The 26,823-nt window shown below is 37.5% G+C and overlaps 1 protein-coding gene across 8 annotated transcripts in view; it reads left to right on the top strand.

The window, feature by feature from the left end:
• EML6 (EMAP like 6) overlaps window positions 1–26,823 on the top strand; it is a 116,573-nt gene that overhangs the window by 73,843 nt on the left and 15,907 nt on the right. For 5 of the 8 annotated variants that reach the window (XR_011336808.1, XM_069850245.1, XM_069850244.1 and 2 more), the window contains 12 exons: window positions 2,160–2,260; window positions 4,086–4,288; window positions 5,976–6,087; window positions 6,885–7,012; window positions 8,607–8,748; window positions 10,799–10,951; window positions 11,217–11,348; window positions 13,077–13,165; window positions 13,775–13,951; window positions 14,062–14,263; window positions 14,477–14,603; window positions 26,299–26,377. Coding sequence is in view for 4 of the 8 variants with exons in the window: in XM_069850245.1 (XP_069706346.1) it covers window positions 2,160–2,260; window positions 4,086–4,288; window positions 5,976–6,087; window positions 6,885–7,012; window positions 8,607–8,748; window positions 10,799–10,951; window positions 11,217–11,348; window positions 13,077–13,165; window positions 13,775–13,951; window positions 14,062–14,263; window positions 14,477–14,603; window positions 26,299–26,377 (1,645 nt within the window). In the remaining 4 variants the exon portion in view is untranslated. Of the gene's footprint in view, window positions 1–2,159; window positions 2,261–4,085; window positions 4,289–5,975; window positions 6,088–6,884; window positions 7,013–8,606; window positions 8,749–10,798; window positions 10,952–11,216; window positions 11,349–13,076; window positions 13,166–13,774; window positions 13,952–14,061; window positions 14,264–14,476; window positions 14,604–19,867; window positions 19,994–23,250; window positions 24,724–26,298; window positions 26,378–26,823 lie in introns of those variants that run through there. The other 3 variants (XR_011336809.1, XR_011336810.1, XR_011336811.1) reach the window with 3 other exon arrangements.

Here is a 26,823-nt window from a genome sequence, read left to right as displayed (position 1 = left end):
GCTTCACACTCACAATTGAAGAAATACCTTACATATTCCAAAAAGACTTTCTAAGCTTTTAAAAACAAGATAGTGATGGGCTGCATGGCTGCCTGTCTCTTGTTGCTCACACGACAGACTTAAGATTAATTACTCGAGTTCTTTTCAGTGTGTACTACTGCGTGTAAGCAAGGGGTCTGCTGATATTCCTCATCTGTTATTTTGAAAAAAATTTGCAGGGCCCTCACGGAGAGCATAAAAAAATAGTTTATCTTCTGAAAAAAACCCCAATTTAAATTGCTGTTTGTATTTTAGGAGTGCCTAAAGGCAAGTCTTCCATTCTGGTAAGCAGCGTAGGACATATAAAGAGAGAAAAAACCCCAAACATGGCAGGAGAGTTTACATCCAGATTTTAGACGTGACCCCTATGCGGCCTTAGCAGACAAGAATAGAAAGACAGCTCCTTACAGTCATATAGACCCACAAGAAGAATTCTTCTAAAGGTCTTAATCTGAAAAGCCAAGTGTACGTTCACTATGTACAAACATTCATTGTGTTTATTATGTAGTTATTTTGTATTTACTTTTTTGTGAATATTCTTTTTGCTTAATCTTCTTGGGAAGATTTATTTTAGAATGACTTCTCAGTTTCTTCTTGTTGCAGTGTGCAGAATACAGTCTTATTTGTTTTAATTGCTCGCCAGATACATTATATGGCTTGTTTTCCTATCTTGGCTCTACAGTCTTCTGTCTAGTTTCATTAAAATCCTTATTGAGTAAGTGTACACTGTTGGAATCAAAACATATCTGACCTTCTTTCACTAGCTTCTCATGCCTTAATGCTGATGCAGTGCTGGTCGTATTTGGTCTCTGTGTTTTGTATTAGTGGACTGCAGTCCCTAAGGGTGCTGAAGGGGTCATTGTCAAATCTATTTATGATCTAAATCAGTGACCATCATGACTTTTTACTTCCTTCCTTCTGAAAGAGTAAATGCCCTGTGCCAGTCCCTTGGAACATGAGTATATGAGCTTTGGTCTGACTGTTGTGGGAAATTGGGGTGGAATTATAGACCATACAGTGCAGATCAATTAGTTTGATTTTGGACTCAGGGCAGTAGATTTTGCCCATATGATAGATGCTTCTGGAAGAGGCAGCATGTCTTGCCTGAACTGAAAGGCTGGACATTGTTATAGCAAAGTAGAGGAACAGGAGAAGGAGGGATTGCAAGATGTGCTTCAAATGTCAAAGGTGTAAAGGACTATTTCTTGTCTAGACTGGTTCACCAAAAGAAAACACTGAAACCAAGAAGGTTATTGGAACTGTGTGATTTTTCAGATCTACTAAACCTGTCATTTTTAAGTGTCATTACTGTAGTACAACACCTGAAAATTCAACTTGAAAAGCTAGTAATTTTTGCTTTTAGTGTTTTATAACACACAGAAATAGAAATAATTACTGCTTTGCATCTGGAAATATTTTTTGCAGTGGTGAAACTTAAACTTACAAATTCCCACAAATACATACTCATCAATGAGACTAGATTTAATTACCTGGGAACTAAATTTGAAGGTATATATGCTGCTGAATGGACTGATTTCTAAATTATACTTTATAATTTGTTATTTTCTTTTTTGTCTTCAGGCTCTGTAGGTTAAAGACTTCCTTGTTTTTCTTGACAGAGGATTTAAAATATTTATTTAGTACTTATCCATTTAAATATTTATGTTGCTCTTTATACATTCCCTTAATTGCACTGACCTTTACTGTCTGCTTCTGCATTATGGTATAACTGAACTGAAATTCAGTGGGAGGAAGTTTTTATTCACGTTTCTGTAATGTAATTCCTATATGGTGTACACTCAAAGGATATTCTGCCAACTCTGTAGGTCAGAATTCCAAGGCTAAACTCCTGCAGATTAGAAATACGACACTGCTTTTTGTTAGATGTGGTAATGATGGTAGAGTTAAAGTAGATGTAACCTCTGTGACTCATCTGCCAGTCCTCAGAGCATTATAGCTCCACACTGTTGTATTTGCACCAAGAGTATGACAGTCATGGTGATTAAATTCTCATTGTTGAAGACTGTTTGGTTATTCTAATATGATGAAATACCATTTAGTTTAGTTAGAAATGTTAAGTCATCCCTTACTGTGCTTTTTAATTTTTATTTTTATTACAGGGGCCATAAAGATAAAATATTTGTAGTGAAGTGTAATCCACATCATGTAGACAAACTAGTCACAGTTGGGATTAAGCACATAAAATTTTGGCAGCAAACAGGTACTGTATTGAATATTTTATATTTAATATTTTATATCCAATTTATTTGAGAATGCATATATTTTTAATGCAGAAACATCACGTTCTCTTGTTTCATTTGTAAGCAATTTTCTAGTTACTGACACATTAAAGGGGTGAACACCTAACTCTGAATCAGCATGTCACAATATTTCTTTCCCTTTGGAAGTAATTTCCAGTTAATTGTTTTTTTAACTCAAGGAATTCTCCAGAACAAACATCCTTGGCTGTCAAAAAATATGCAATCCTGTAATTCACTTATGCAGATTATGATGCTTGTTGTGAAAATGCCAGCTGATAGCTGAGAATCTTAGATGCTTCTGGCACACTGCTAGAAAGGGCAGTGTTTGTAGATCAGGTACTGATGTAACACTTCAGCGATCCTTCAGTTTCAAGATAAACATGTTTTTCAGTTGTCAGAGGTGACTTCCAGAGATAGAAGCATGTCTTTCAGGGTGCCAGACTGGAAAGATAGGTTTGAGGAACCTTAAAATATGTGCCTGTGCAAAAGTAAAAAGAAATAAAGAACCTGGTATTTTGCAGAAATTCAGTTGTAGTAATTTATATTTTATCCATTAGGCAAAATATCATGATGTGGTATCACAAGAATCAAGGTAATTTTTGTTTTTTGTATGGCACAGGAATTTTGTTTCCTTTTCTAAATTAACATGAGATTTCTGTTACATAAAAACAGGATAAGATTCTGCAAACTAACAAGCCAAATATTCAGAAAGAGAAGTAGCTAACACTCTAGACTTTTCTATCAAACTGAGAAAGATAGCAAAGTGGATTTCTGATTGAGGATATTTTTCACTCAGGACTGGATTTTTTGTTCTTTGTGACTTTTAACCATATACACACTGCACAAGTATTCAGTAAAAAGACATCAGAGAGCATATTCTTTGTGTAAAATTCAGCAAAGGTAGGCAGCACAAGGACAGCTAAAAATAGAACTCAAAACAACTCAAAATTAGATAGTTTTGAGAAGTTCCTGTACTTATACTGTACTTCACAGCATTCAAGTGGTTCAGGTGCTCTCAGTTTAAAAATTACTCTTATTTTTCTGCATTTTTTTTTTATGTTTAGGTTATTTTTGTAGTAATTAAATAGGCTTGGACTGCTGTTTCCCAAATGCTATTACAGGAATTTGCATTAAGCAGTACCTTAATCCAGGAATAGTCTCTTTGCAATAAAAATGGTAAATTTTGAATTAAGATTTGCTTGGTGGAATTGGGAATATCAGTCAGGTGTTAACTATGACATGCTTGTTGACTTGAAGCTAGGACACTGCTGTCTATATTGTTTTGTAATTGTATGCGTATTTCTATAATTTCTACTCAGTTCATGGGTACATAGGGCTTTTTACTGCTGTCTGAATCAAAGTAAGGCTCTGGCAATTTTGCTGATGTTCAGAAGAGGAATAAATTTTGCCATTCGTTCTGTCAAATTGTCAGGTTGTCAGTGGGCAACTAAAACAAACCTCTGGTATCTTGTGTGGTTGTGGTCACTTCTAAAAAGAATAAGCCAGCCAATGTATTATTTATTTTTACACAGTTCCTCACCAAAATTTACCACTTGCTTTGGAAATAACAATCTGAAAAATACAGCCTGTACTGCTTCAAAACTTCCATTACTATACTGACTTTCTTTTATTATGTTTTTTCCCTTGTGCACTGTGTTTTCTCTCTTTCTATTATCTACCAAGTCTCAGACAATCGTAAGAGATGATGGGATCAAAACATTTGTCCTTTACAGTGCTGTGGCCACAAACCAAAACATAAAAATACTTCCTTTGTTTATATTGCAGGTGGAGGCTTTACATCAAAACGAGGAACATTTGGAACTACTGGAAAATTGGAAACTATGATGAGTGTTTCATATGGGCGAATAGAAGATCTGGTTTTCTCTGGTGCTGCTACTGGAGACATTTATATCTGGAAAGATACTCTATTGCTTAAGACAGTGAAAGCCCATGATGGACCTGTATTTGCCATGCATGCATTGGATAAGGTATTTACCATCTTACATAATCCATTCATCTTTATTATTTTTGTTGCAGTACTGGATTTTAGCAGTGTATAGCATATCTCTTTCTCTCTCTCTCTCTCTCTGCTATATAGAGATAGCATATATGTATATATATCTGCTATATAGAGATAGCATGTATATATATCTGCTATATAGAGATAGCATATCTCTATATAGGGGACAGGACAAGAGGGAATGGCCTCAAGCTCCGCCAGGGGAGGTTTAGGCTGGACATTAGGAAAAAATTTTTCACAGAAGGGGGCATTGTGCACTGGAACAGTCTGCCCAGGGAGGTGGTTGATTCACCTTCCCTGGAGGTGTTTAAGGCATGGGTGGACGAGGTGCTGAGGGGCATGGTTTAGTGTTTGGTAGGAATGGTTGGACTCGATGATCTGGTGGGTCTCTTCCAACATGGTGATTCTATGATTCTATCTACCAATGAAGTTGCTCATGCTCTGTACAGCTGCAGGTAAACTACACCGCAGTAACATTGAAGGTGCTTTAACAAACAAAACCATAACAGAAAACAAGTTGCACTGGATGAATCTGAATGTCATTAACATCAGATAACCAGCATTAATGAGTTCTGTTATTTCATAGACATGTATTTGTAAGCACTACGTTATATATGCTTGTTACCTGACCAATAGCTTTCTGACCTCTAAATATGCAGAATTTATTTCTCACTGTGCTCATGTGTGTCATTTTCATATTTGTAAGCCACAGGAGAGTAACGGGTAGCTTTCATTCCTTCTTCAACCTGATCTGAAATATATTTTTGCATTATCTGTTTCCAAAATATGAATTTTTTTCATACTAGATATCTTAAGCAAGCAAGACTTCAAATATACACAAGTTCTAGGTTTGTGAGTTAATTATTCCAAATATCAAAAGTATTTTCCTTCCCATCAATAAAACTTTAAAAGAAACTGTATATTATTGATATCACATAAATGAGGCTGGGGTAAACTTTTCCCACTTGAAATCCACTGGCAATTTGAAGATGTTGATAATGGAATATCCATTTTGTGGTTATAGTTTCCACTTCAAAAGTATAGAGCAAAGAGTATTAGTTATTCACATTTTTATATATATAAGGCCAGTTAAGATCCCTGTGGCTCAATCCTTTCTAGCCTTGATTGATTGTTCCTAGCTTTTTCCATCAATTTTTCTACTTGATCTTGGCACTTTATCTTCTAAACATCCTATTCACTTAAGTTTTTGCTGGTTAGTTATTTATGCTGTATTTTGCACTCACTTGGCACAGATAAAGAGAATCTACCGAGGGAGTTAATCAAAGAATCAGTCCCTGTGCATTATTAGAATTCAGTTTGAAGCGTCTATTAAGTACATTGATTTTGGAATAACTTGAGAATTTATTACTACCAACTACTGCTTCTTCTAAGATGAAGCACATAGTTTTCCATGGCTTGTTTTCACCTCCAGAAATCTGTTATGAATAGTCCTAAGTCTTTATAACCCTAGAAAAGAAACCATATAAATCTTAATTCTCTTATGTTTTTCTCCTCATAAATAAAAGCCCTAGTATTTTTAATTGGAAGCATGAATTAAATGCAGGGGAGAATTTATACTGCCTTTGGACATGTCTTTTTAAGTATTATTATGTAAGTGCTAATGTTTATAAATGTTTTCATGTGTGATCGTGCAGGGCTTTGTTACTGGTGGAAAAGATGGAATTGTGGCACTTTGGGATGATATGTTTGAAAGATGTCTGAAGACGTATGCTATTAAAAGAGCAGCACTATCTGCTAGTTCTAAAGGTATTATTTTTCAGTGTATTTTAAGAAGGACTGTATGCACGAAGGCTGATAAAATGGCAGTAATAGCTGCCAAATTTTAACAGAACACAAAGGGAACAGCAATATACTACTTACTACTGTGTGCTAGAATTTTGTGATTTGGTTGGTATAAGTTGTAGTTCACAGCGTCTTTGATGTTTATACTTTGTTCTGCTATTTCTTCCTCTATTCTGTGACATTCAGCTTTGTTTTCACTGAAGAAATTATTTTCACAAGAAATGTCACAAGCTTGTGAGTCTGGCTCTTCCAAAACCTGTTCTGTTTAGTGGCTACCTTCCTCAGCTGGCCAAATTCGATAGGAATGGTTGGACTCGATGATCCTGTGCGTCTTTTCCAACCTTGTGATTCTGTGAAATTTCATGTTGTAAGACCAGGGTCCCTATGAGTTGGAAAGACCTGTTAAATGGTACTTCTTTAGGCATCAGTGTGGAGGTCTATAAAAGTTTATTCATGGATAATTGCAGAATTAACATTCATGTTGCTGAGGCATGTGAATCCCTTGTACGCTGTCACTGTTAAAGCAGTAAAATATCAATCCTGATATTGCCAGAATACAGACTAGCACAAATTCCCCTCCTTTGAACAGTTAATTAAATCCATGGATTAGCTAGTAGTGTGATCAGAAAAGTGTACGTGATGTTTCATGATTTTAAACAGATTTTAATTAAAGGTGATATAAGCTGTGTAAGTTACAAGTGACATGAGGCTCTTTTTGATTTCACAATAAATCCTAAAATTAATATCCTTATATTTCTCAGGTTTACTCTTAGAAGACAACCCTTCTATTCGAGCCATTAGTCTGGGACATGGGCATATACTAGTGGGAACTAAAAATGGAGAGATACTTGAAATTGATAAAAGTGGTCCTATGACTCTGCTTGTTCAGGTACTGCATGAATCTTCCATGTCAAAATATTCCCTGTAGACATACAAAACATTATAGGATTTTCCCAGTCAAATTTATGCTGTTTTCATTAATCCCCTTGGCCACCATTCCTTTCCTTGCTCAGGCAGGAGTTGATGCTTTCTTGTGTAAATGATTTTGAGACTCACTGTGGATTACAGAACTCTGAAGGTAAAACAAACAGTCCACTAAGTTCAAAGGCTAATGAAGCTTTCTATGAATTTTTTAGACATTTTAGTTTAGGACCCACCATAAAAAAATGAAAAATGAAGAGTAGAGCTAACACAATTTATTTTATTTTGACAGTGTGGTTCCATTTATTTGCTTTTACTGAAGGATCCTGCACTTTAATTTGTAAAAAAAGTTTTAGATTTATGACAGCTTCCTACGGCGATATGCAGTTGACATTCAATGTGTTGCAAAGCGCAGAGGCCTCTTTGAGCAAGACAAAGTACTTTGTCAAGTTTAGTTAAAAAATGTTCATGTATATGTCCACCGATGTATTTTTATTTGATGTTGCTTTGGTTAGAATCTTAAATAATCCTAATGTCTATATGTAGAAAACTATATATAATTTGATGGGATATAATTTGTCAAGTTTGTTTGTTTTCTAGAACTGACTAAAGTAACAGATTTTTTTACAAAATATTGTTCCTTTGGTATTTTGCTTTCCTGTTAGTTCTGATCACATAAAATAACCTTTCTAATTTGTATTGCCTGCATGACAACCTTATTAACCTATATGTGTGGAGTTGTATTTTATAAATTAAGTCATTGTCTGATTTGTAATTGCGATCTCATCCTAATATAGTTCTTTTCACATGAATAGTAAGGTTGTGAGATAGTGCTATTACCTTAAAATCACCTTATTGCTGTGAGTTTTCCGATAAAGAAGTGTTACAGTCATCCAGCTTAATTCACGTGCTTGCATGCATCAACTTGGGCCAAAACAGAAAATACATAAGGCATAATTTAGATGTCATGACAACCCTTCCCCTTTTTCTTATTAATGGTATTTTTCCCCTCTCAGCAAAATTGCCAGTTACCAAACTGAAATCCAGATTGAGAATAATTAGAAACAATTTAACCTTGAAATGCAATGTCAGCAAGCTATACACAGGTTGAAGGAAATACAGAAAAAGCAGGAAGAGTGATTATAGTTTGAAAAGTGAGTTCCGAGGAAAGATTAAAAGAACTAGGTATGTATATGTTGGGCAAGCAAGTTCTCTAGTATCTAAAAAATTACATAAACCTTGAAGACAGATTAACCCATATCAGGATTTCAGCGTAAAGTCCTGTTTGGGGCATAACTATTTTCTGTTTATTTCAACTCTGGAAGAGAGAGCATTGGTAGAACAGGAATTACAGCTTGTCTGAAACTAAGGAAGAATATATTTTAAATGGTTATAGGAGTCAATAGACCAGACGTTCAGGGTTCTTTGAATGTGGAAATTTTTTTGTGAGGACATGATGAAGGTCTTATTGCCTGAGACTTGTAAAAGGAGGCAGGGCAAGTGCTAGAACATATTACACAAACCCGAATGTATCATATTCTCTTGTATTGAATTTCCTTTAGGGACATATGGAAGGAGAAGTCTGGGGCTTGGCAGCTCATCCTCTCTTGCCTGTCTGTGCAACAGTGAGTGATGATAAAACACTACGAATCTGGGAGCTTTCATCCCAGCACCGCATGCTGGCAGTGAGGAAACTCAAAAAAGGTAATTCTTGTTTTGCCTTACACTGATAGAAATGATACTGCTTTATTTCTGTAACGGTTCCATCTCTGCTTTCAGAGCATGTCACAAGCATTAATTGGATATGAAGAGGATACAGTCATTAAAAATACAGAACACAGGAAGTAAATTGTCTTTGGCATGTGTCATGTCAACGAAAAGGGTAGAAAAAAAGGACTATAATCTACTGTAATGAATAATAATGAAATGAACTTTAATCTCCTTTCTTCTGATTCTGAGGGGAATGAGTTGACCTCAGAATCATTTTTCTTCCTAAGAATATTTAGGGCCAGCTGACATTGCTGACATTGAAAAGTTTACTAATAAAGATAAATGTATAATTTTCTGCCAGTTAAGTGTGATCAGCCTTCAATATCAATATGAACTTCCCATGTTATATCAACTTCTCTGAAAATTAATAGTTTCCCTGCCTTCTCCTCTATATAAATTGTTTGAGCTATGCTGAAATGCTGCCTTCTCGAAGTTACTCTTACTTCATTTAATCATTCATATCCCTCAGGAAATTTTCTGATATAAATTCAACATGCTTCATTTTCATTGGTGGATCCAGAGCACAAGAACTCAAACTGGCTGAGGGAAAAGAGAATGAAATGTTTTTGAGATGTGAGCTCAGGGACAGGTGAGGATAGTTGTATGGGAGAGTATGGTCAGAAATAATGCTAGGGCAAAAAGTAAGTGGAGGAAGTGAAGTATATCTCTGTTTTAAATGGGCTCCACCTGAAAGGAACCATTATTCAGTCATGATAAAGAAACTTTCAAGTCTAGTATCCCTGAGAGCCATGTAGTTTTGCTGCCTCTGATGACTTTCCATTTGTGTGGGTTTGGGTACTCCTCCCCCTTTTCCCCTGTTTAGAACATAGTTGAAAGGTGATAATCTGCACCTAAACCCATTTCAAGACTGATCAAATCACCATTATCAACAGAAGAACAGCCTATACAGAGAGTACATGGAGTACATTCCAATTCAGTAAAACATTAATTGTATCCCTCTTGTCACATACTTGTTTTAATAAGTAACAAATCTATTTTAAAAGTACATAGAATCATTGAATAACCAGATTGGAAGAGACCCACCAGATCATCGAGTCCAACCATTCCTATCAAACACTAAACCATGCCCCTTAGCACCTTGTCCACCCGTGCCTTAAACATCTCCAGGGAAGGTGACTCAACCACCTCCCTGGGCAGCCTGTTCCAGTGCCCAATGACCCTTTCTGTGAAGAATTTTTTCCTAATGTCCAGCCTAAATCTCCCCTGGCGGAGCTTGAGGCCATTCCCTCTTGTCCTGTCCCCTGTCACTTGGGAGAAGAGCCCAGCACCCTCCTCTCTACAACCTCCTTTCAGGTAGTTGTAGAGAGCAATGAGGTCTCCCCTCAGCCTTCTCTTCTCCAGGCTAAACAACCCCAGCTCTCTCAGCCGTTCCTCATAAGGCCTGTTCTCCAGCCCCTTCACCAGCTTTGTTGCTCTTCTCTGGATTCGCTCCAGAGCCTCAACATCCTTCTTGTGGTGAGGGGCCCAGAACTGAACACAGTATTCGAGGAGTGGTCTCACCAGTGCCGAGTACAGAGGGAGGATAACCTCCCTGGACCTGCTGGTCACGCCGTTTCTGATACAAGCCAAGATGCCATTGGCCTTCTTGGCCACCTGGGCACACTGCTGGCTCATGTTCATTCGGCTGTCAACCAACACCCCCAGGTCCCTCTCCTCCAGGCAGCTTTCTAGACAGACTTCTCCTAGTCTGTAGCACTGCATAGGGTTGTTGTGCCCCAAGTGCAGGACCTGGCACTTGGCCTTGTTAAACCTCATGCCATTGGACTCAGCCCAGCGGTCCAGCCTGTTCAGTTCCCTTTGCAGAGCCTCCCTACCCTCCAGCAGATCAACACTTCCACCCGGCTTAGTGTCGTCTGCAAACTTGCTTCATATATTAAAAAAAAAATCAGTTGCAGTTTATTGTTGGGTTTCTGAATCACAGGTTTATACACCTTAAGGTACTCCTTTCCATTTCCTTTTGCAGGTGGACGATGCTGTGCCTTTTCTCCTGATGGGAAAGCCTTGGCTGTAGGGCTGAATGATGGGAGTTTTCTGGTGGTAAATGCTGACACGGTTGAAGATATGGTCTCTTTTCACCACAGAAAGGAAATGATCTCAGATATAAAGTTTTCAAGAGGTATAATCAGGTGATAAAGTGAAAGGGCAGTGTTTATCTTGAAGTTTGGTTTTCCCCCTCTAGTAGACATAATATTGAATGTTCAGAAGGCAGACTTGGCTTTGTATGTGCTCCATGCATTCGAATACTTTAGAATTCTGCACGCAGCCTAGTGTAAAGTGGCCCACGCCGACACAGTGCCTTTGGATGCTGTGCAGTAGTAACAATGCGTAAGTAATAATTATAACATTTCCACCTTTATAACCTCAGTGTCTCTTCTTTACAGAATCAGGAAAGTACCTGGCTGTGGCTTCCCATGATAATTTTGTAGATATTTACAATGTACTTACCAGCAAAAGAGTTGGCATTTGTAAAGGAGCATCTAGCTATATCACACACATTGACTGGGACTCAAGAGGTAAAATGTTTGACTAGAGAAACAGATTTAAAATGCCTATAGAAGAGAATATCAGAAAATTGTTCTTGTACCAGTTAGTGAGACCAACGGTAGCTACTAATGCAAAGCACTTTTCAGCATGAAGTACTGCATGGGTTTAGTGCAGTTACATTTGTTGATGGGATTCATGCTCGCTTCTAGCATTTGTATCAGAGACTAAAATGTCAGTTCTGAACATATTACTGCTTTTCTTTGCCCTGCTCTTTTTATAGTTTTGTAATGTGGCACATTTTTCTTGTCCACCCTTTATCTCCAATTTCCTTTCTTCTTTGAGCAATACATGGCAATCATGGTGATGAAGTCAGAGAACCTTATTGTCACAGCTAATTTAAGTCTAGCAGGATCAATAATGCGCTTGTGTAAATAAGCCTTCCCAGACATAATGTGATTCCGTGTGGAACCACCTGTGTGTCTGAGCCCTGCTTCCCTTGCCACAGTAGCCCCAAAATGTGGTGTGAGCTCCCTCTCAGTAAGAGCTAAGCTCCCTTCAGAACCCCTGCAGGTCTGGATGGTGTTCTTGAGCTAGCACGCCACACTGTAACTGAACTGGCACTGTGTGCCTCCTTACAACCCCGATAATCTGACAACTGATAGTTGTACATGTAGTAACTGCAATTTGTCTGATACTCCCTGTGTATCTGTAGCAGCCGGTTCTTGAATGCCTGTTACGTGCGCAGATGAAAAGTATAAGAAAAACTGAAAATTCTTTGTGTCCTTGATAGTATTTATTGGAAACTCTAGCTGAACTTCTAGATGTAAAGGATTAATATCCTAAATGGTTTTAATACAGGTTCAGGTGGGAAGGGCATGATACCACTATACTCCTGTATTACACTTCTTGTTTTCAGTGGTTCCAACGGAGCAAATGCAGCTCATGTAACAAAGCGCAAGATGCCCAGTCAAAACACAGCAACATTGGAACTGTGCACTAGTTTGTATCAGTTGATAATCTAATCCAGTGTTTCTCAGTAAAAGAGTGCTTTAACTGGTAGTTTTGCAGTTTCTGTATTATCGAACTGTTTTTATGATAGTAGATCCCTACAGGATTTCTTCCACTAGTATAGTTGTTAAAATTTGAATAATTCAGAAAATGCCTTTAGTTTTCTTATATCAGAAATAACGTAAAACTGAATTTAGATGTATTTTTTGCTTCTTCATAAACAAATGCTTACTGACATGCTATTAATTGCAGATAGGACTGTCTTCCTAATGTCACAGCATTTGTATGGGTATGGTAAACTTCGTATTCCAGGACAGTTTGCTGTGCAGCTGGATTATACACCAGTCAGGCAGTGCAAAATGCACAAGAATTTACAATGCTTTTAACTTTTGGCAAAGCTATCTTGCAAAATTGTTGTGAAAATTAATAGCAAATGCTTTCCATTGCCATTGATGATAAAAACACAAGCAAAATATTTCTTCTAGTAAGAAAGTGATTTGCTGCAAGACAGTAATTTTTTAATTGGATGATATTTAAACTATTACTTCTGCAGTCAATCAGGAGTGTAAGATTCTTATGAGAGTGATGTAAGCATCTGTTATGCTTTTGCGATGAATAACTCTCTGGAGGGTGATTTTTTGCCTTAACCCCAAAAATCTTTTCGTTTCAAAAAAAAAAAGAAGTTTAAAAAGTTCATAATCTTCATAATAGTGAATAAGATTCATCATAAACTCTTATTTCATTTTCAGGAAAGTTACTGCAAGTCAATTCTGGAGCCAAAGAGCAACTATTTTTTGAAGCACCAAGGGGGAAAAGGCATATTATAAGAATTGCTGAGGTAAGAATTATGTGTGGTGGACTTCTTACAGTTAAAGTTATTTTTCTGGACTGCTGAAAATCAGCATATTTTGTCTTCAGATGATACATTTTTTTCGTCTAATCTACTATATTTACAGTCATTAGAAATCAAATTATTTAGTAATTCTATAAGGTGTCTTTCCTAGCGTTTGTAAATGGTAGAACTTGCAACTTTCTGTTTATGTCTCTAAACGTATTTTGGCTTGTTTAATAGCAGTCATTTCCCATAATCCCCTTTCCTGAACAACCATCTGTTTTCTGTGTTATCAGTGTGCTTACAGGTTATGAAACAACTTTGACCGGCATGACCTGACTTTTAAGGATGTTGATTATTTGTGGCATGTAGTTCTACAAAATTGCCAGTGTTTAGCACCCCAAAAATCATTAAGGAGATTTGTATCCAGATGATGCTCTTCTTTGGGAAATTGGGAATGTTTAAAATTTTACGCCTTTTGTTGAAGATATGCAGCTTGCTCTAACTAGCTGGAAACAATGAATGCCTTTTAATACCAAAGAAAAATATACACATGAAACTGGTGTGTATTTGGTATGTATTATGATGACTTCTTTGCGGTAATTTTGATTGCAGATAGGGAAGATCGAGTGGGACACCTGGACGTGTGTTCTTGGTCCTACTTGTGAAGGAATTTGGCCCATGCACAGTGATGTCACCGTTGTAAATGCAGCCAGTCTTACAAAAGACGGAACACTATTAGCTACAGGAGATGATTTTGGCTTTGTGAAGCTTTTTTCATATCCAGTGAAGGTAATTAGTGTATTTATTTCTGTGATTAGAAACTGTGCAAGAAAAGGAGTCGAGGAAGGCACTGTTTGTATTATGTCAGACTGCTAATACACGGATTCTTTGTGCTATAGGGCCAACATGCAAAATTCAAGAAGTATGTGGGTCACAGTGCACAGGTAACCAATGTGCGGTGGTTACACAATGATTCTGTGCTGCTGACTGTAGGTGGTGCTGATACAGCTTTGATGATCTGGACCAGAGAATTTTTGGGCATTCAGGAGAGTAAGCTGGTTGATAGTGAAGAATCAGACACAGATGCGGAAGAAGATGGAGGTAAAGCGGATTGCATAAAACATGTCTTTAATTTAGTCTTTGTTCCATGGAGACTCACACAGGCATTTAGCTTGAAGTGGGCAAGAAACTTTCACATGCTAAAGTCCAGTGCAAGGAGAGCTTGGTAGGATTTGTTATTGGTGTGGGTCTTCTTGTTTTCTACTCTTGCAATATGAAACAAGGGTACTTTATTTTATGTTTTATTTTTCTAAGGTTATGATAGTGATGTTGCAAGAGAAAAAGCAATTGACTATACCACTAAGATCTATGCAGTAAGCATCCGAGAAATGGAAGGGACAAAACCACATCAGCAGCTGAAGGAAGTTTCAGTAGAAGAGAGGTATGTCACACAAAGGCATTCGTTTCCAAATGTACATTGTGTTCTTTAGAATCTCTTTTCATTTAACTACTAGTCCTTAGAAATACGACGGGAATTTTAAAATTCACAAGATAACATTTAAAATGGTGTTCACAGGGTACAACATGTTAAAGTGATGGAGAAAAATATGTATCTGCAAGTGAAACACCTGTGAATGTCGTGTTCTCTTCTGCTGTTCACATAAGCAATAATATTCTTTCCTAGTTAGTATGTGTAGCTGTGCATATGTCTGCAGCGGGGTGTTTGTGACTCAGTCAGTTTGTAAATGCTTTGTAGTTCAGGCTTTTGGTAATGTTTTCCTTGAAAGATTTTCAGTTGCTTATAATCATGTCAGGCTGTTACTGTTAAAGCTGAAGTTTCCCATGATACATGTTGGCCTTAGGTTGAATTATTCTGAAAAATGTTAACTGGAAGGAGAATAGCACTGGAGAGGACAGTAAAGAAAAAAGGTAAGAGCTAAGCACAGAGGGTGAGACTGAGTGAAACACAGACCTAGGGGAGTGGGTGAGTAAAAACTCTGACTGGGACAGAACAGGAGTATCTATAACCAGTGAAGTACATTCCCATTTGTAATCTGGAACAGTAAATTTACACCTGTGAATCCAGCTGATGACTCAACTGTGAATCCATGCAGTCAGTCACTTTTGATAGAATTTCTTTTTATATGTGGTCATTCTTTTATTATGAGTTTTCTTGCTTTTGGGGCATTGACAAAAAGGGCTCCTATGGATTAAGCCCCAGAAAGAATTTAAGCTTAGTTGTTTTCCTTCAGTTTACCCAGGACACATGACTAGTAACAATACCAGCAGTGTGATAGCATATTGTTCTCCACGCAGGGATCCTGCCTTGGTTAGAGAACAGGATACATAGTCCTCAGGGAATGCAGAGGGTCTGGAAGTAAGCACTTGTGCACTGTAGGATCTCTTCTGCAGGTGTTGCAAATGGTGAGGGCTGTGTGTGGAAAGAGGCTGGCGTGGCAAGAAGAGTGCACTCTGGAGCCTGTGGAGAGCTACCTTCTTGCCATTCCTGCTTCTGTCACAGGTCTTCTTGGTGATGGCTTGCAAGTAGAATATTTTTAAGGCAGCCTCTAACTCTGTGTACCTCGATTCCTGCTGTCAGCTGAGAGAAGTATGGCAGAATTTGCAGAAAAAAATCACATACAGCTGCAAGTGGAGGTCATTTAAGCAGTTCTTTGAACAAGCATGTAACATAATTGCATTGAACAGGTTAAGGTCTAAGGTTCTTCTACTTGACTACTGAAAATTAGTGGGAACTTTTGAGATTTTTGCCTTTAAATCTCCTTGGTGTCCTGATTTACAAAATGGAATTAATAATACTTCCTGATCTCATGCAGATATTTGAAAAATAGAAATTAATTTGTTTTTAAATCTCTCAAAGAATGCAGTGCTAAACATCATGGTGAGAAAGTAATAATTAATAATTTTCCACTTAGTATTTGAGTAGGAGAACAAATGTTGGGTGTGAAAGATAAGAATAAATATGTTGTACCTCTTATTTTTTTTCACCACAATAGTTAAAAAAAAACCCCGTGTAGCAGGAGGATTAGTGATTTTTTTTCCAATACAATGTTGGGCCATAACTATTTCTTTTCCCCTTCTTTTAAGGATATCACTTTCCATTTTTCCATTCACTCGTATATTTCTCCATTTTTCTATAAAAATGCATCTATTAAATATAAATGTTTTGAGATTAAGTTAAGAGGGAAAAAAATGTTTTATGTGAATACAGTGAAATTGTTATTACGCCTGCAACAACAGGGGCCAGTGGTACGGTGGCCAAGTGCACCAGAAACCCTTGTACCTTTCCAACTGCGTTATTCTACTTCGATGTTGCAAAAGCAACTGCAGAGTGAGTTTAATTGACTGATTAAGCTAGGCTTACAATTATTTTGTACTACTGGATTACCAACAATATAAGCATAAGCATCAGTCTCTTTTGCAGATTTTCAGCACCATTTTCAGTCCAGGAATGAAAATCACCACAGTTCCTTTGGGCTCCTAAGGAGCTTTTCTCCTCTGAAACCTGGCTGTGGTTATGTGCAAGCAAGTACGCTGCTTCTCAGAGGAGTATCTTGGTCTGACATATGTGCTTCAGGTTTCCTGACATTTGAGTTTGTCCCCGTTCTCAGTCTTCCACTGCATAAGCTGGTTCAGTTGAGCCTGTTGTATTGCTGTGGAGGAAGGCACCCCTAAAATGAACAGGCAATTCGTGTTTTTCAGCCTTTGTAATGACATATATAGTACCTGTGAAGCAGCGCATGACCAGACGCGTGAAGCAAGCTTCCTGTTTGTCACACTAACACTGATAATCCATGATGGAGGGAAAATGTGCTTTATGCTATCCAACACAATAAAGCAACTCTGAAGCTGGAAGCTCCTCTAGTATGCCCAAATGTTTCCACGCTACCCACTCTGTTTATAGCTGGTGAGCCTAATTAAATGGGTAGGCAATTCTTCAGCAGTGAGGTTGCCTCTGATTTCCATAATAGTCTCTTCATACTGACTGTAGCCTGTCTGAAGGAATAACAAGTTCTAGACTGAAGAGAGCAAAATGGAGGGTTTTAACATTCTCTGTATCTTTTTTCCTTCTTGCTTCATTTTAAAATAGATTGAAAATACATTCTTGTAATTGTCCTTTCCATTTTTTCTGCTAAAGAGTCACAGCTATTCTTCACATTTTTAGTAAATACTCTGAACCAGAGATACTTCAGTATAATCACCTTTGGTATTTAGAATTTGTGTTTCAACAAACTTCAACAGATCCCATACTTTTCATATATAGCTTGTTAGGCAAACGTATTTTCACTTCCCTTTCTTCATCAGATTAATATTAATTACCAGAATTTATAGTCAAATTATTAGAAGCAGAAATTTTGCTGTGAAAGGTACTGGGGTTTGTGACATTGTGTTGATTACTGCAGTTTTCAGACTTCTATCTCTGGCCACAGTTGTACCAATAAGTGCACAGTTTATGCAGAATCTAGACACTCAGCTATGGGTTCTTCAAGGTGAAACTGAGTTCTCTCATAAGACACCTGAATTATGAAGCAAACTATATGGCAGCGCCAGATTTGATCTTTTCAGAGAATACAAAATAACGTAACAGCTAACGAGAATTTGTCTGACCATAGTCTTAAAACTTCTTGAAAGCACTTTTCTTTGCACCTGTGAGGGTCCAAAGTGATTGTTGATCAAGCCAGACAATATTATAGGCGTATAAGTAGTCAATCGCTGGTGTTCAGGAAAACCTAAATTCTAAATCAGCGCCTTCAGGACATGGAGTCTTGAAATCTCTGTGCATAGGGCTGAGTGAGATGGCAACAAGTAATATTGAAGCCAGTTCACAAAACTTTACATTTTCTGCAAAGGCACAGCTGAAGTAGCCTCTTCCAGTCCCTTCAGATATGAAGAAGGGAATCAAGAGGTTGTATTCTGTTCTTTTTCAAGCAGTTACATGGGAAAACCTGATAGTCTTTTGAGGGGGAAGACTGGAGAAAACATTCTGAATCTTTCCTCTTTATAATTGTGCTGTATGTTTGTATGAAGACTGCAAGGGCTGTGCATCTGATGGGATGTGCCTACTATGAATGCTCTGAGATTGATTGCATACTGTGTAGATTTTGAAAATTATGTTACAAGCTGGAAAGACATTTAAGTTAGAAGCAGTGAGTTAATCACAAGACCTGAAAAAGTACTGGTCCACTTCACTGCAAAATGCAATGAGGCTCTCGGAAGAAATGTCCCCCTTGCTGTATTTTAATTGTTTCTCAGAAAGGAAAAAAAATATGGCTTGTTCATAGATATAGTGGGTAGAAACCAGAATTAAACAAAGTTTGAATTAATAAAAGAAAAAAGAGAAAAACAAGCTTCCTGCTCAAGCAACAGAGAATAGATGGGGCTGTTGCTCTGAGCTGCTTCCTGAGGGCAAAGACTTTTAAGCTTAGTATGTTTCTTTCTTTAAATAGTAATATTCAGAAGGTGAATTGTTGCTGAACAAGTTATCTCCCTGCTTATATAATACAAGTATGCTTCAAGGTATTGTGTGACACCTAGGAGACAGTTTTGGTTCAAGAAGATGGCTGGCTTATTTTCCTCTTTATTATAGCTGCATTTTCATGTTATTAACATTTGTATTTGCTAGAATAAGCTTGCAGGACTCTATGCTTCTGTGATATTAAGAGCGGTGAATCTGAAAAACTCAAAGTACATTATCTCTCTAAAAATAACAAATCATTATACAATTCAGGAGGAGTTTGATCTCAGAAACTGTGATGTATCTCCTGATGCAACTCCAAGTATGTAGTTGAAAGCTGATGCAGTGCTGGGTTATGAGAGGAAAGCTTTGCAACAAACACTACCCTTCTGGAAAGGAATCAACAATTCAAGAATTACTCCCTCCAAATTAATACAAAAACTTATGCTACTGTTATTTTGTCAAAAGATAGAAGCCAGCAATTCTTGTCCCTTCTCTCCCCCATCAAGAGAGAGAGAGAAAGTAGGATGTAATACAAAATACAAGATAACTGTGTCTTTGAACAGCTGCTATGCATCCTCTATTACTACCTAGTGTGTGCTTTCTGCTTAGCACAATCTAGCAAGATGAAAAAGAAATCTATGTTACACTGGTCTTTTCCAGATTTCTAGAATATTGGGCCCCTAAGCAAACTGGTTGGAGAAATTTAATGATTATAAAGGACAAAAGCCTTATATATGACAAACTTGGGATAATAGAGTTTTTCCTTAGAAAATGAAAATTAAAGCCTTCTCCTCCCCACCCTCCCGTCTCATTTGTTTGCATAATGAAAATAATGATGATTCTGCAAATATCTTCGAGGAACATAGAAGTTACATGACCAATTTTACTTATTTTACTTAAAGGATTATAATAAAAATACCACGGCCTGGTATTTTTGTGGGTGACCCAAGATTTACGGTCTCTGTCAGCAGTTGCAGTTTTAGGACAGAAAAATTACCGGAGAGATGAGCCTGAGGAACAATTTTTAAATGTATTGCAGCTTTATTAGTTGGTGCATTTGGTTGAGATAATTAATCGTTTGTTGTTTCTCTCTCCCCTCCCTAACCTTCTTTCCTTCTTCTCCCTTTCCATGTTTGCCCTCCTACCCTCCCCACCCGCCCTTATTCTTCTCTTCCTTTTTTTGCTCCTCTGATTGGCATCCTCTTCTTTGCTCTGCCTGTCTGATACAGAAGCAGAGTGCCAATGAGAGGTGCTGCAGGAGCAGTCTCGCGGTGTGGGAGCTCCAAGAGCAGTGCTCCCACACCACGGGACCACTTGGTCACTGGTGGGACTGTCCCAGACAATCCAGGACAATTGTAAGCTATCCTGTGTGTTACGTAGGAATTGTGCTTCATTTTGGAAAAGGGCTAACTTTTGAACTAGGTCCATTTTAACAGGCAAAGAGTTTATATGATGAGAAGTATGATGAAAGATACATTTGCATTTTGCATTCTACTAACTGCTAACTTATATCCTATGTTTGCAGCTTTCATTTAGTTTGATTTGCATGACTCTACATAAACTGAAAACTCTTGTAATATACCTGGTGATGGAAAACCCTTTAAAGCAGGTTGAATGTGTAGAAAACAAAAAGCAGCATTAGCATGCTTGTCTAGTTTTATGTTTTCTTAATATACTGGCTTGTCTCACTCTCTGCGAGTTATCTGTCTCGGAGCCTGTTCTCAATTGTGTTATTTTGCATCATTTGTAATCATATGTTCTGATAAAGATGAGATGTTGAGTTGGATTTTCTCTCTTCAAATATTGTTCTTTTGATTATTTATTTCTTTAAAACATCATGAGCTGAATTATTAAGCTCTCAAAACACCCACCACAAGTGCCGAGCACAAGCTTTTGTACAATAAACTGCATCACTAGACATATGATTGCAAAATTTGTTCATGCACTTTTACATGCACACTTCTATGGGTGCCATGTAAAAGCTTTGAATGTGAATCTGTGTTGTATTTGTACGTAGGTAGGAACTGTTCAAAACTTATCAGAAAAAAACACATCTCTGGGGTGGAGAAAATACATTTGGGCTTGTTTCAGTAGAAACTTACTGTTTGAGAATGAGTAGCATCCTTTAGAATATTCACTTTTACTTTCTTAACAGCATTATGTCAATTTACTGCATCCTAAATGTATTTGGCAGCATGCTGGTTTCATCACAGTTATCCCCAAGGCTTGAACACATTATGGCTCGTATTATCACAATCCCTGCCAACCTACTGAACTCAGAGTCAATCTCACTTGTCTGGGTCAGCACAAAACGGACCCAAAGGTCTTTTTCATTTGTGTGACACTTACTGGGTGTGGAATTGAGGGATGCCAATACTGTTACAATGCACAACGTGCTACCAAGATTACAAAGATTTCTCTCTCTGAACTTGAGCACTCTCTGCACTGAGGTTGATGCAAAATATTCAGCTTTTTTTTTTTTTTTAGGATTATTGCATAGATTGTAGTCCTGGAAGGATTGAAAAACCATTATTTCCTCTGTGTTTTGATATGCTGGGGAAGGATGCTATTTTATCTGCCCATTATGTTTTGCCTCCAGCACAAAAGTTCTCCATATACTATTGGTTGAATATTTTTACTTATACAATGAGCACAGCTTCAAAACATGTCGGAGTTTATGTAAGGAATAACAAAACAAATGGAAAAGACTCTTCCTCTCAAACAGAATCACAAATCCTTAGAGAAGCCTCAGGAGAGACCTTCCAGAATACACTAAAGCTGAGCTGATTCTGATGCCTTGGTGTTATATGGGGAGAACTCTCCTGAAGTCTTATTACCTGAGATATTCAAAACTTTTTAGCTCAAAGACAGAAATATAGGTTTTGCCTAAAGCATGTTACAGTTGTGTTCCTTGAAGCTGGTTTTAGCAAAGAGATCTGAGGGAGCTTCCAGGCAGCTCTGTCTGTCCAGTGTATTACGTACAAGAGTTCAATACGCAATAGGGCCAGCCTGTTTACTATAGTTTAGTTTAACAGCTTTATGAGATGTTTAGAACAATAAACTTGTTAAAAAATAAAGGCCTTCAGATTTCATGCAGAACTGATTATCCTTCTTAGTAATCTGCTTTTCTGCTTGTTTCACATTTGGAGACTGAACCAGAATGACATGTGAATGCAATGACTAGCTTCCCTTACAAAACATAAAAATGGCTATAATGACCGTATGTTCTGCAATACCTTTTCATTTTTTTTAAAGAGTGCATCAGCATACATGTGAAATCATAAATACAGCAACTATGCTAAGTCTTTTTCAGTACTATGCTTTTAAAAAACAACTTAGATTACAGTTAATGTTTTCCTCTAGTCTTGTTTCAGCTTTACTTTGATCTACTGTGTTAGAAAGTAGGATATTTTCATATTGAACAGTATTCTCTTTTGTTGTCTCGTGTTATCTACGAAAGATAAAGAAAAAGTAACAGCAGGAAAAGTTGTATGTAAAACTCCTATGTACATTGGGATGGGAAATTCCAAGAGTTTAGAATCCACAAAATCTGCTGGTCACTTTGTAAAGTTCTAGTTCTGCAGCAGTTTTAGGGCATGTGGGAGTCTCCTCCTGTCGACTAGTGGCAGCGTACTTTCAAAAACTGCTTTTACATTTTTTTTTCCTACAATGGACTGGACACTTTTTTTAAATCTTGGATTTTTAATTCTCTTGTTGAAACATACCTACCAGTAGTGGATCGTCTCACCTCTCTCTGAACCTTGCTTTCCCTTCTTGAGAACAGTCCTGCTCGTTTTTGTATAGCAACCCAGTATGTTCCCTCGTTAGCAGCCATCTTAACACGCACATAAGTTTCCTATTTGGATGCTCTTCAGTTTCTTCCCCATCCATTTCTACTAGCCCCAGCCCACAACCTTCTCCATGTCCGGACGTTTTTGTCCATCTGTCCCTGTTCCAAACCTCATTGTTTGTTGCTTCTATGCAACGTTGTTTCTGAAGATCCAATTCTGTTCCCATTGGCCTCAGAACAAAATATTTGTGTTCTTGCCAGTTCAGTACTGATGCAGACAGTGTCTCTTATCAGAGAGCAATTATGCCATGCACTCTAAAAACATGAGTTGGTTAACCCTGTCCCATAGAATATATCAGAATAATTTTTGGACTGCTTTTTCTCTCCTTTGTTTTCCATCTAAACTGACCTAACTTTCCCCCCTGCCTTACCTTGGCCCTGTTCTCCAAGGTCATGTTTCTTCTCCCTCGGCGTCCCTCATTCTTCCAAAACCCCATTCCCTCTTCCCACCCTACCAAGCTCTCAGTGTGTTTGTCTGCTATTCTATATCCTAGTGCTGCCTGTTCACCCTACCTGTGATTTAAGTTCCTGTTCCTATTCATCTGTCTTGGCCATTTCAGGTAGCAGCGTTGGTCAGGTGAGAGTGAATGAGTGGTCACTTGTGCCTCTTTACATTTTTCTGCATGAAGACCCATAAAAGTGGGTGAGATTTTGTCAGTTTAAATCTGGAGTTGGCTCACTGATTTATAACCATGCATACCTGTGTAAGCATATCATCAAGATAATCACTAGTAACAGAAATTTTATTTGCTGTATTCACAGTATCTAAAGAACTGAAAGCCCTCTAATGTCTGACTACATCTTATCTTTCCTGGAACTCATTCATCCCATACGTAATATAACCACGTTTATTTTAAATTACTGGAAAGAAACCGTTAATGCTTGTATTATGTTTTAACTTGCTTTCCTTTGGAGGCAGGGAATTGTCAAGTAAGTACTAACGACACACAGCACAGAAAATGCCAGATTGCTGTGAATGTACAGTGCAGATTGTATAGGTCAAAAGGGGTAAATATATGTAATTTGCTATAGTGCAAATTTCTTGTCTGAATGCTGCCGTCTTATGTATAAAAATAAATTAGATGTAGTTACAGACTTGCTAAAAAATGAAATGACTTGTTAAAATGTTAAAAATTTGGTGCTGCTTTACATTTCTTTTATTAAGATGATGATAAGGCAACGAATGTGTACATCTGTGTATATATAAGTGTACATGTATATATGAGTGCACACAACATTTGTGTTTGTGTGTAATGTGAATAGATATATAAAAAAGTATATGTGTGCATGTGTATGTTTCCAAACTAAATCTCGTGCTTACAATCTAGTGATTCTCAATCATGTCATAGTGGTAGTGTTCTCTTGCTTTCATACAAAGAGTTTGGCTTGCTCTTGTCATAAACTTTAACTGATACTCTAGGTAAAGCAATGTAAAAATGATCCATTGTAAAATTACACTAAAACAGAAAAAAGAGCAGGAAGCGTACAAAAAAAATTTATATTATTTTCATAAGTGCCGATTCAGAGGCCTCGATAAATCTGAGCTGAAATGGCTTTTGCTGTAGCATCGCGTAATGATTGTATTTTGTAAGAGAATTAGGTTTTGTAATGATTTCCTCCACCCCTTCTCCACTGGTGACTGCGCTGCTCCTCGGTCCAATTACCGCTGCTGCTTATGTAAGGTGACTTGTTTGACCACTCTCAGAGAAAATAAAGGTACTTGTTTTCCTGTGAACAAAAAGTACAAGCTGTCCCTGTAAGTTGGCCTACCAGTGAACAATTACGAGGCTAAATTGCAGGCTGAACTAGGAGAGAAAACAAGCATCCATTGTGTGAAATTCTCAACAGTGCTTATGAGACTGTTAAGTTTCTACCAGTTTCCATCCCTTGTCAGGCACCTGAAAATAAACACACACATGGAATCACATTCTCTTTCAGTATTAAGTGTGCAGGAAGCATGGATGTAGCTTCCTTTTTTTCCTCTGTCCTGTAGGATCTTTAGCTCAGAGTATACCCAGGGATGCAGGGGTATGATGTTTCTGAATTTGTAGACTGGTGCACTCTTTAATTTCTGTTTTAGTTCTTGCTGGCATGCTTGAATAGCATGTGTTGTGCCACAAAGGAATGTTTGATGAACTCTAAATATGCTTGTGCATGAGTAAAGTGGTCAGAAGTACACCTAAACTGTATTAAGTTTCTTACTTGGCTTTGTTTGCTGCTTACAAGGGGATCAAGGTAACTCTTTCACTCTTCTAATGTCACAAGATCACCTGCTAATGTACTTTGCTAGTACTTAGTGAGTGTGCTGGTTTGCTTGAGAAGTGGGTTAGTTTGTTTACTTCCAGCTTTGTTCTGTCTTTTTAGAGCTCAGATTTTCATGCTGCTTACTCCTGCAATACTTACTAGAGCTGTGTAGCAACAAGTGTTCTAGCTGTGCGTTTTGTCAATTGTTGCCTTTAATGCTTTCCATAAAATTCCAGAATAAAACAGCTCCCTCTAAGCAAAAGAGATTTTGTTCTCTGCAGTTAATTTCTGCAAAGCAAGAATTAATGGAAGTTATAAGGAAAAGAACAATTTAATTTTGACAGCATAAATAGTAAAGTGTTTCAAATTTGCACCTTTTTGAAATATTAAAACGTGGAAATACTTTCCAAATTTGAATATTTGTTAAATAAATTGAGGCCAGCATTTTAGTTTTTCGCTTACAGAACCCCACTGCAGTTTAACCCTATGTCCAGAATCTACAGTTGGAGTTTAAATATATGCAGTGGTATGGTTTTGGTATTATTAACAGCAGCCATTAAGTGATGTTAGAACAAGCATTTAACCACAATATCAGGTTTTATTCTTTTGCCATCACAACTTCTACCCCAACCTACTAGCAAGACCCATTTTCTAAGTAAAAGATGATCAAACATGATAAAGAATCCCAACCACGTTTCTAATTTCTCCGGTAAGCCAGCTCAATTTTTCTGGCTTTGTTCTGCTATTGTCAGGGTCAGAATTAGCCCTTTTAGATTTCTGCTAAAAGAAAGGGAAGCTTAAATAACACAATGGTCATCCTCTAAATCTGAGCCTGTGCAGCAGGGTTTTGATTTTGTAAGGTCATCAGTTCAAGAGACTGAGCTCCCTCTGCTCCTTTGAGGTCTGTGCCTCATTTTTTTGTGGTGAGGGACAAGTCAAATAGTAACAGTAAAGGTTATCTGTCTTTAAGTCAAATTTTGTTTCAGTCTGGTTTCAGTCTGTGTTCTACATTTGTCCCTTTAGCTACTTTTGGGAATCGTAATTAATAAAAATGCTTTGCTGGCCTTAGTCTCCGTTAAATTCACACGGATGAGTGACTTGTACATTTTAAAAATGTAATCACTTTATCTGTAATATGATTTTGAGAGGATTTTAATAAAGTCTTGTCAAGGTTTTGTGATGGAGCTTCTCAGAAGAAGCGAGGTTGGGGAAAGGTCAGCTGCCAATGTTAGAAAATCTTTTAGATTGTTTCTGAAAGCAACAATTTACTATCGTTTAGTATTCAAGGATTTTCCCATGGATTGAAAACATTATGATTTAAAAAAAAAAAAATGTTGTACAGTAGTCTGTTCTACATCTACATCAGTGTTATTTCTGCTCTTTCCATCAAAAGGCACACGATTTCGTCCAGTTTATCGTACAAGTCTAGAAGAAGCAAGGCATTAAGCTCATAGAGTTGTAACTGACCAGTTCTTATTCACATATAAAACATATGCTATGGGATTTGTAGTTTTTAATTTGCTTTCAAACATATTGATTATTGTCTTTTTTAAATGTTTGTTTCAGACCACCAGTTAGCAGAGCTGCTCCTCAACCTGAAAAACTGCAGAAGAACAATATCAACAAAAAAAAGAAACTGGTTGAGGTCAGGCTTCATATTGTTTCATCTGCTTTAGAAGTAATACGTGCTGGGTGAAATTCATTCCTATTTTGAGAGCAGCTAAAGTCATGTATAGGTAGAAGAGAAAAGAAAGAAATTTCTAGAAAGCGCATTTAGCCCTGGTAGCAAGCACCAGAAGGAAGAACCTAAAATTCAGGGTGTTACAGCTTACCTATGATATTAGCTGTCTCCAAACCCAAAATTCATATAGGAAAAATCATTTGCATGTTTTTGAATTATGAAATTTGCTCGTTTACTTTGCAACATATATTTTTCCCCAAACTGTTCAGCCCTCCACGCAAAATGCTGAGCAAGGAACATTCTGAGATCTGTGTGGACACTTTGCTTGGACTGTCAATGCTGTTTAAATTGTTCCAAGGAAGCTGTGATTGTGCTTGGGACAGATGCATTAAGTCTGTCTTCTGGGCTAT

The sequence above is a fragment of the Phaenicophaeus curvirostris genome, chromosome 2 (assembly GCF_032191515.1).
Source record: "Phaenicophaeus curvirostris isolate KB17595 chromosome 2, BPBGC_Pcur_1.0, whole genome shotgun sequence".
In the NCBI taxonomy this organism is placed as follows: domain Eukaryota; kingdom Metazoa; phylum Chordata; class Aves; order Cuculiformes; family Cuculidae; genus Phaenicophaeus; species Phaenicophaeus curvirostris.
Note: the sequence above shows the minus strand (reverse complement) of the source record. Positions and strands in the feature narration are given on the sequence as shown.